The 10,075-nt window shown below is 33.4% G+C and overlaps 1 protein-coding gene across 1 annotated transcript; it reads left to right on the top strand.

The window, feature by feature from the left end:
- Window positions 1-316: 316 nt before the first annotated feature.
- SYTC (Calcium-dependent lipid-binding (CaLB domain) family protein) lies at window positions 317-6,296 on the top strand. The gene is made up of 12 exons (XM_021439996.2): window positions 317-501; window positions 1,992-2,090; window positions 2,202-2,252; window positions 2,331-2,454; window positions 3,125-3,243; window positions 3,342-3,443; window positions 3,561-3,635; window positions 3,770-3,846; window positions 4,191-4,440; window positions 4,556-4,930; window positions 5,598-5,726; window positions 5,801-6,296. The coding sequence occupies exons 1-12, from the start codon at window positions 391-393 to the stop codon at window positions 5,927-5,929; spliced, it is 1,641 nt and encodes a 546-aa protein (XP_021295671.1). The 5' UTR covers window positions 317-390; the 3' UTR covers window positions 5,930-6,296.
- Window positions 6,297-10,075: the final 3,779 nt, after the last annotated feature.

Genomic DNA, 10,075 nt, shown 5'->3' with positions numbered 1-10,075 from the left:
ATTAATTATAAAAATATATTTAATTTAAAATTAAAGTTTAAAAATTTAATAAAATTTATTTAAGGTTTTTTTAACAATTTAAAAATTTTTTAAAAGATTTTGGATGTAAATTTAAAGTCAAGTGCATGAGAGCAAGCCTGGACCTTGACAAGTTCAATTTTGAACCGAAAACGTAAAGCTGGCCACGTGTCCATGTTTTTGGCGGTTTTGTCTAGAGACTCAAAGGCACACTCCTTTGTTACGTTTCTGAAAACAAGAAACATTTTTGTCCTTCTGGACTTTCTCGCCAAGCCTATTTAATTCCTACCCTTTGAAGCCAACCCCACTTTTCTTCATGTTCTCTTGATCAAAAACAAAAAAAAAACACTAAGCTGACAGACAGGGGGGGATATGGGATTGTTGAGCTCTCTGTTGGGAATTATTGGCTTTGGAATTGGAGTTCCTTTTGGACTCTTGGTTGGATTCTTTCTCTTCATTTACTCTAAGCCCAAAACTGTAATGGTACACAGAATTTATCCCAGCTTCAAGTTTTGTTTCTTCTTTTTATCATTCTTGTTTAGATTTCATCTGGGTTTTTTTTTTTTATTTTCTTCATAGCCTTTGCTGGAGAAAATGGTTTCTTTTTCATTCTTTTCCACTTTGTATTTTCAAAGTCGAATGCTTTTTTCCATTTATTTTCTGGTTATTCTTGTTAAGTTTCAATCTGGGTATTTGTTAGTTTCTTCATAGCTCTTGTAAAAATGGCTTTTTTTTTCTTCCTTTTTTTTTTTCATTTTCTTCTGTCAAAGTTGAATGCTTTTCCATTATTGGTTTACAGATAACAATGTATCGGAGCTTCATAGTGTTTTCTTATTCTTCTTTTTGTTTTATTATAATTTTTTGTAAGATTTTGGGTTTCATCTGGGTATTCATTGATATCTTCTAAGCCTTGGCAAATCTGTTTTCTTTTCTCCATTTTTTCTGTCGAAGTGGAATAATTTTGAATTATTGGTTTTCTGCATTTTTTCTTGTACTTACTTTAACGACAGAAATTCTTACGTTGTAATCATGTACGATTTTTTTTTTTTTTGCATAAGACATGGAATATTAGAACCGAAAATAGTGTGCTTTCCCGTTATTCTTATTTTCTCTTTGCAAAATTTTAATGCTGTATTACTTTTTTTTTTTTTTGTTAATTTGGTGAAAGAAAATTTTCATTTTTAATGTGTTTGATTTTTTTTACTTGTACAGAAACATGTTTAAGATGTTTTGCTGAATAATTTCCTTGTTATCAAAGTCAAGTATTAAAGGAAAAGCAAAGTGGGACTTTTATTACATTTTAATAGTAAAGAATTTGTGGTTTTGATTTGTTCTTTTAGTGGGGTTCTAAGCTAACAAATAAATTGAAATTTTGTATGAATGGATATGGACCATCTTTTCTTTTCCTGCTTTTAATGTTTATTCTAGAAAAGTCCTTAATCATGACTGCACATGTCTTTTATTTATGGTCTATATTGTTTTTATGTAGTGTACTCATTCATGTTTTTTAAGTCTTGAACATTAATTATATTAAGTCAATTATCATATCATCATCTTAATGATGCCTCTAGGTGTTCCATTGCTGTCATTTAGCTCAAGTAGTTGAGAAAGAAATACTGATTATCAATTAAGGTAGGATGGAGTGTCTAAATCTTTGGATGGTTTGGTGATAGTTGAATTCCTTGAAATGGATAAAGGCAGATTTTATCATATCAAATAAAGTCATGGCAGATGTGATGTCGAATTCCCAACAAGAAATGGAAATCATTCTGTATTCTTTGAAACATCAGATGAACATTTTCAGATTCTATGGTTTCAATTTTTCTTGTTAGTAATTTTATCTGATTAACTCACTGTCGTGCATGGTAGAAAACTTGGTGAACTTTGAGACTCAAAATTTAATGTTGATAGTGATGTTATTTTCCAGCTAAGTTATGCTTGTTTTAAGCTCATATTTGGATTAACTGGTACAGGAACCAATCCATAGGCCGCTTTATGAGCTAGATAATAGTTCTTTGCTGGCTCTTCTCCCTGATATTCCATTATGGGTAAAGTGCCCTGATTATGATAGAGTAAGTATCATAAGATAGGATTCTTTATCGTAGTTCGTAAAGTACTTACATTTTAACACTGATTATTTTTCCTTTAGTTGCTATATTGATGGCAATTGTGCAATGATGCAGGTAGATTGGTTGAACAAGTTTGTTACTTATATGTGGCCATACCTTGATAAGGTAGTTTGATGACTTAAATAGCTTTGAGATTTTCTATTATTCTTAGTTATCAAGTCAGAGTTTAATTTTAATCTACAGGCAGTTTGTGCTAGAATAAGAAGCATGACAGAACCCATATTTGCAGAGTATATTGGCAAGTTTCAGATAGAAGCAATTGAGTTTGATAATCTAAGTCTTGGAACTCTTCCTCCAGAAATTCATGGTAATTGCTCTGCAGGATTTAGTACATTCACTGTGATGAGAGTTAATGCAAATAATAGCACTAAATATGCTGTCTGCCTTTAAAACCCAAGTTCACTTGCATCTCGTTACCCATGAAGATGCCATGAAAATCACAAGTGCAATTTCATAGAGCAAATTACCTAAGCCCATTGTCACAACTAGGATTCCATTAGCACAAAGCAGGGGAAGCATTAAAAATAACTTGCAAACCCCATTCCAATTCTTGAGCTTCCTATGGTGTATTTATCATTTTATCTAATTACAAGCTGAGCCAAAATTTTTGGAGAAGAGAAAGAGATCAACTTTTTATTTCGAGCTTTTGTCAGAAAATCTATGGCAAGAATCTTTTTGTAGGCTGGTGCATTGTAACCCATAAAAGAATAAATGGGATAACATACAGGTATGCACTTTAAGCCTAGAATTATGTCTAAATAACACTCTTCAAGATATTATTGTTGTAGAATTACAATATGTTCATTGACTGGAAAACATGTACGTAAGAGAGGATTCTTCTAAAAGAATTGGATGTTTATTATTCACCAAAATCATAGGGTAGTAAGTGCAAACATTTACGCGTTGGAGGTCCTGAGCATACGTCCCTATATTTCTTCTTGGTTTTTTCTCAATATGTTGTACTGCACCATTTGCAGGTCTTAAAGTCTGTGAAACAAATGGGAATGAACTAGTCATGGAACCAGCAGTTAGATGGGCTGGCAATCCAAACATAGTTTTGGTGTTGAAGTTGTTATCTTTAAGAATCACACTTCAGGTCAGAAGATTGAAGATAGAATTGACAGAAGAATATATCTTTTCTATTTTTATATGAAAGATGTGTTTCTCCAAGAGTTTGATTATGCTTCTTCACAGTTAGTAGATTTACAAATATTTGCGGCACCACGGATAACTTTGAAACCTCTTGTACCTACCTTACCATGTTTTGCAGCTGTTGTAGTATCTCTGCTGGAGAAGGTTAGTAAAACTTTTTGAAGATTGGAAAGTATAGAATTAAAATGATTATCTCCTATTGTAAAAATAAACGAAAGCTACAATCATTTTCCGATGATGATATTTACTACCTACCTGCAGCCTGAGGTAGACTTTGGGATGAGTATACTTGGAGGGGATATTATGGCTATTCCTGGCCTTTATCAGTTTGTCCAGGTGCTGTACTGGTAATTTCTGTATGAAAAGAGTTGGATTTTTGTTAGTTGCCTGAATTTGGATAATTGCAAAGGGTTTATGTACTTAGAATTTTGTCTGAAGAGGAGTCAACTAACTATCTTAGTTGCCTGCAGAAAACAATTAAAAAACAAGTAGCAAGCCTGTATCTTTGGCCACAAACACTAGAGATACCTATTCTTGATGCTGCAACGTAAGTTTCTATGAATATACTATGTCAGTATCTAATACATTTTTCTTACAGAACTTTCTGGAACTCATATGTGCATACCTCTTTTAACTTTTAAGAGCTTGGTGAAATTTCCTGGATAATAAAATTTAAAGAAAAGATGTCATGAAAATAAGAGTGGATGATGTGATATTTATTGAACATCGTCACAAGCTTCTTGAGGAGTTGAAGTTTCACATGCATATGGGGTCCTCGGCAAACCATATGTACAAGATCTAAATGCTTAAATTATTACCTTTTTCATTCATTTCTTATTAAAAATAATGATTTTTGTATTTATTGTTTTTTTTTTTTGGGATCTTCTATAGAGTGGCTGTAAAGAAGCCTGTTGGAATACTACACGTGAAGATTGTGCGGGCACAAAAACTATTAAAGAAGGACATTCTAGGCACATCAGATCCTTATGTCAAAGTATATCTAACTGGAGAGAGCCTGCCGGCAAAGAAAACAACCATCAAGAAGAGGAACTTGAATCCTGAATGGAATGAGAAGTTCAAGCTTATTGTGAAGGACCCCCAATCTCAAGTTCTTCATTTACAAGTCTATGACTGGGACAAGGTTATTTCACCTTCCAGTTTACTTAATAATAGAATGAATTTCAGAGGTAACAGATGAGATTTTATCTCAACAAAGATTCAAACTGGTTTTTCTTCCTATGTGTTTTTATTCACAGGTCGGTACTCATGACCATCTGGGAATGCAGTTAGTCCCCCTAAAAACTCTTACACCCTATGAGACAACGGAATTTAATCTTGACTTGATGAAGCACACAAATATAATTAATGATCCTCAAGATAAGAAGAAAAGAGGGAATATTGTGGTCGAGCTGACATATGCACCTTTTAGAGAAGAAAGCATTAAAATAGATGGGCCTCAGGATGGATATGGGAGAAAGGAAAGTGGGTTTGACAGGCCATCTGACAGTGAGGTCTTTAGTGGAGCAGGTCTGCTTTCAGTTATGGTTCAAGGAGCTGAGGATGTTGAGGGTGAGCGCCACAATAATCCTTATGCTGTGGTCCTTTTCAGAGGAGAAACAAAAAAGACAAAGGTGAACTTTTTTAATTTATATATATATAATTTCTTGTAATTATCCTTTAAAAATTGCTGCATGCAAATGTACAGAAAAGAGATTCACAGTTGCATCACGGAGTCATAGAAAGTGAAAGGGAGACCTAGAAAGCCTATTAGTTAACCTGCATTCTGTTTTGCTTCCCTTATTCTTGAATCTCAAGTTCTTTTCTTAACTTGGCATGCTACGTGCAACTGTCCCCAAATCTTGCATATTAGGAAAAAGGGGTGTGTTATTTTTGGACCCATCTTCTGCTAGGCGAAGCCTTTGTGTTAGATCAAGGGACTTCAAACTTGACATTGATTTTTCACTAAACCAAGCCCCGGAGAGAATATTTCTATATATTTGAAATATCCTTTAATAGGTTTCTTAAGTTTTAAAAAAATTCTTTTCTAGTTAATCCACTCTTTTTTGGAGGATATAATCAATGGAAGGCTAATGCATATCCCTTTCTTAAGCCTTGTTAACTATTTATGAGCATTTTGTTTCCCCTTCCCTCATTATCATAATGTGACCCTTGCTGTTTCTGAACTACTTTAGTGAACAGTGATAGTTGAAATTCAACTGTCAATATAACATTTATAAAGTTCTTCCACAGAAAGTTTTATCCTTTTTTTTTGGTTTAAGTACAAAATGGTGTTTTCAGATGATCAAGAGAACCCGTGATCCCCTGTGGAATGAGGAATTTCAGTTTATGCTTGAGGAGCCTCCTTTAAATGAGAAAATCCATGTTGATGTTATGAGCAAGCGGACAGGCATTAGTTTCCGGTCGAAGGTATGGTACTTTCTTCATTCTCATTGTGGCATTTTATCTATAATGTTAGTTTTCTTAAACCATTTTCAATGTAGGAATTTTTGGGATATGTGGATATCAATCTCACTGATGTTGTCCATAATGGGCGCATCAACCAGAAATACCACCTAATCAATTCAAAGAACGGAGTGATACATATTGAAATAACCTGGACAACTGTTTGAGAAACAGGGTGAAGATATGACTGAAGTAAATCAGTATTGCAAGAATATTGAAGATTACTAGGAGTTTGAGGAAGAGGATGAGAACACAATGGATACAACTTGTACACAAAATATACAAGAACAAAGATTATTGCAGAAAGTTCAGCACCAGGCTGAAACCAGAAAAGAAAAGTATATAATCCCAATTAAATTTTGAGAGCCACTGCTTTTTGCCAAAGTCGGTCGATCTTTGCATTGGATTAAGAATGAAGGTAATGATGAGCTTTATAATTAGTAAACCAATATTGAATTTGTAACTTTTTGGGATAATAATATACAGTTATGCATCTATACTCTTCTATTTTGTCAACCATGAAAATTTATCTAATTGAGTGCATTGTAAGTAGGCAACCCGATGATTACATGATCCTAAGTTTGTGTAATTGAAAATTCAGCAAAATGGATTTGAAGTTAGAAACATGTAGCAGATGATAGAGTGATATTAACCTTAAAGCTTAACTTGAGGGTACTCTTCATGGTCCAAGCATTATGGATACTGTATCTAATGAGCAATACAAAAAATTGTCATGGTGGGATGCATTGTTCTTTCATCTTTTTGCTAACAAGAAACTCTGGGTATCCATTTTAGGACCAATTATTATTGGACTGTGAACGTGCCCGAGTGCTTCACACCAATATTTCATGGCTTAAGTTAAGCACACTTAGTTGGACACATCTTGTGCTTGCTCAAGTCCAATTCAAGAATCTTCACCCAAATCACCCCCAACCCCCCTTCTTTTTCTTCTGTTCTTATGGTATATTCTTAATCAATCAACATAAACATGCCATAATCTCTTTATGAATATCATTCTAAATTGGATTTAGACATTTTTTTTTCATGGAGACACAGCCCAAAGCCCAAAGGCAGCTAAGGGAAGAATATTTGAAACTTGAGCCTATTTGGCCTCTTTAATGTGACAGTAAAGAAAAGAGTTTCTCCCAAAGGAAAAAGAACAGTCAATTGAAAAGTATGCCAAAAAGAAAAAAGGAACTATCCAATCAATTATAATTTTGAATTTGTACAAAGAGAAGAAGATAAAATTTGATAGCAATCAAATTGTTCAAGCTGTCCTTAACGTTCTTGGGACAAAAGAAAAAACTTATTTTAGTACATTAATGACGAATTGGTAGAAGTCTTTTTCTCTTAATTAGCAACAAAATCAATTCTTCAATCTTATCTCCAAGTGGTTTCTTAATTATACCAAAACCCCTCCTTTTTTTTACAATATGAAAGAACCTTATATCTATATTCTCCTAATATAATTACATTCTTTGCATAATAACTTGAAACCATTAAACCAATAGTGGATTTATGCTTTTGTTTGTGCAGTTTTCCAAAGCATTTTAGATCATCCCTCACACCATCAAAGTAAGTTTCATTTACCCTTTTAAAAGAAGTAGCTCTAGGATTGAAGTTCCAGACCTTCTGCTCTAACCTTGGCTCCATTTTTATCACCTAAAATACATGCACTTGACACTTTGGCCTTAGCCAAAAAATCTCAAGTAATGATAGCTAGACCTAATGCTTTACATTATTAAGTTATACCCTTTTTTTTCTACTTTAATTTGATCTTGTTGGATGAATCAATACAAAAGAAGGGTCAATAAGCAGCATGCCCTAATCTTTCTGTCTTTTGTTTTATATATGAGTTTGCATGGACAATGAAATCTATAATAACTACTACATTGTTTATTTTAAACAACTTTATCTCTCTCTCTCTCTCTCAATCACAACTTCTTTTTCTTGTTATCCAATTATCTCATCAAGTCATCATTGAAAAGCTCTTCAGCTTTTACCAATCACTTGTCGTCTTTGCAAAATCAATCTCACTTTGCAACACCTAATTTAATTAAAAAAATTAAAGAGAAAAATAAAAAGGAAAACCCTAATTGATGGAGCCATTTGCGCTGTAACATTCACATAATAAGCAAAGAGCTTCATCTCCTGTGGGCTGTCAGACATTAAGAGAAAAAGATTTGACATTTACATGCATTCACAACAAGGCATAAGCTGACAATTTAAAGGGGGAAAAAAAGCAGAAAAGCCTCAGCAAAATTTGGAGGACATGGTTTTATGATAATTGGACCCCACTAATTGCATGGATTAGGTTTGACTTGTTGATGATCAAATGCATGTGACATCATCATTAAGGATTGCCTCAGGCCTGTTTATGATACATCTTATTATATTTCAGTTTAAAGAGTTTAAGAATAAAAAAAAAATTGATTCACTAAACACAGTACTGTAAACTTAATCATGTTTAATTGGCTAATCCAAGAAGAGATTATTGATTATCGATCATCGATGTCCCTCGGGGATCGTATTAGTAGTATAATATGGTATTGGTTGAAGTTAATTATTAAGTGTATTTATGGAGTCAATGTTTTGGAAGTGCAAGACAGTCCATATTCCATACTTCTTAAAATCACTACCCTAGTGGGGGGCACCATGAGAGGGGGAATTCCTTTGTAATTGAGAGTAGTTTTTTTTCCTTCTTTTTTGTTATTAAAAGAGAGGTCTCAGCTTTCTAGTTGACTTGCCCCAGAAAGTCTGGCAAATTTAGAGGGTGGTAAAAGGAGGGGGGGAATCCTATCCCTTCCCACAAAGGGGTTTTTAATGAAGGGATTCTTTTGTTAATGGATCTCCACTCATTGCAAGGAGCCTCTCATCAATTTCTATCTCTCTTTTCTTAGTAGTTGTGTGAGGCATGTGTGCTCTCAAAAGGAGGGGTGAAATTAAAACAAGTCACTGTCTTGGTTCCTTCTTGATGTTCTTTTGTGGGGGAGAGGAATAACTTTTTGCCATTCTAAAAAGATAGGGCATTTTCCCTTTTAAAAGGTAGTCTTTTGAAGGGTGTAAAAGTAAGTGGGAATAGGGAACTCCACTCAATGCCCTTGCCATATCATGTTACTCCTTCTCTTTTAAATCTCATGTACATAGTTTATGTGAGTGAGGTGAGAAATTATAATTAAGATAAACATAGCTTCATACTAGTATATGGATATAAATTTGATCCATTAATTTATGGATATATTTTTTTTTATGATTTATTGAATTTAGAGTCGACATTAAAAAAAAAAACAAACCCATTTATTCATTTCTCACATTTACGAGAGATAAATATGTTGAAGATTCTCAACTACTATTATTCTTAGATGCCCATTGAAATGAAGAAAAATTCTTCCACCACAAAGGGATCTTCCTATTAAATTTTAAAGTACAAATGCCACTCTCAATTTAATAGACCAAGAGAGATATGGTACAATATTAGGGCTTCTTTTTTATTAGAATTTTTTTCCAAGGAGAGAACAAGAATCCCCATATTTGTGCTTGTACTATTCTGAAAATGAGGGGTGGGTTGGATCCAACTTCAACTCATATTGACTTCTATTGGTGACCTAAGAATGATTTTAATGATCCTCTTAGGAGACATATGCTCTAGAATCCTTTTCTTTTCTTCCCAAATCTTCCCCTACCACCAATATAGTGAATTAACTTTGTCATGCACATAATAATCCTTTTTATTTAGCTATTTTTTTTCTTTTATGGTGTTTTCCATTGAAATTCCATAATAACCCAAGTCATATCACAAAGTCATTGAGCACAAGATTTTGAACGGCTATCAATAGTAATGCATGGAAGACTAATACAAATATGAACACCAATGACTTAGTCAAGTCAATACATCTAAAAGGAACGATTCAAGCAAAAAAAAACTAAAAATATCAAGAAATATTCATCAAATCCAATAGTTATTATATAAATATTGCATAAATTTCAAAAATCAAAGGCAATGTTGAAATTTTCTATGTGTGCCAAAAAATTTGACCATTGAATACCAAATTTTGAGGAGGTTAGGGGGGGTTCATGGACCAAGAATTTGTAAGGAACAATAACAACAAGGTTAGCAAGATCCACAACAACCTTTAAAAATAAAAAAATAATTTTCAAAAGGGAAAATTGAGAGGATAGATATCATTGGGTTTCCAAAAGAAAGTTTAAAGAAATGAAAATCATGCTTATCAAGAGCAATTATAATCAGTTGGAAAAGTTCTAGTCTATCCTTATGGTGGGCAGGGGGACCTAGGAAAGTTCAACATTTTTTT

This window comes from Theobroma umbraticum, unplaced genomic scaffold, assembly GCF_002168275.2.
Source record: "Theobroma umbraticum cultivar Fairchild unplaced genomic scaffold, ASM216827v3 scaffold_81.0, whole genome shotgun sequence".
NCBI classification, from domain to species: domain Eukaryota; kingdom Viridiplantae; phylum Streptophyta; class Magnoliopsida; order Malvales; family Malvaceae; genus Theobroma; species Theobroma umbraticum.
The sequence above is the reverse complement of the archived record's forward strand: the minus strand, read 5'-3'. Positions and strand labels throughout refer to the sequence as shown.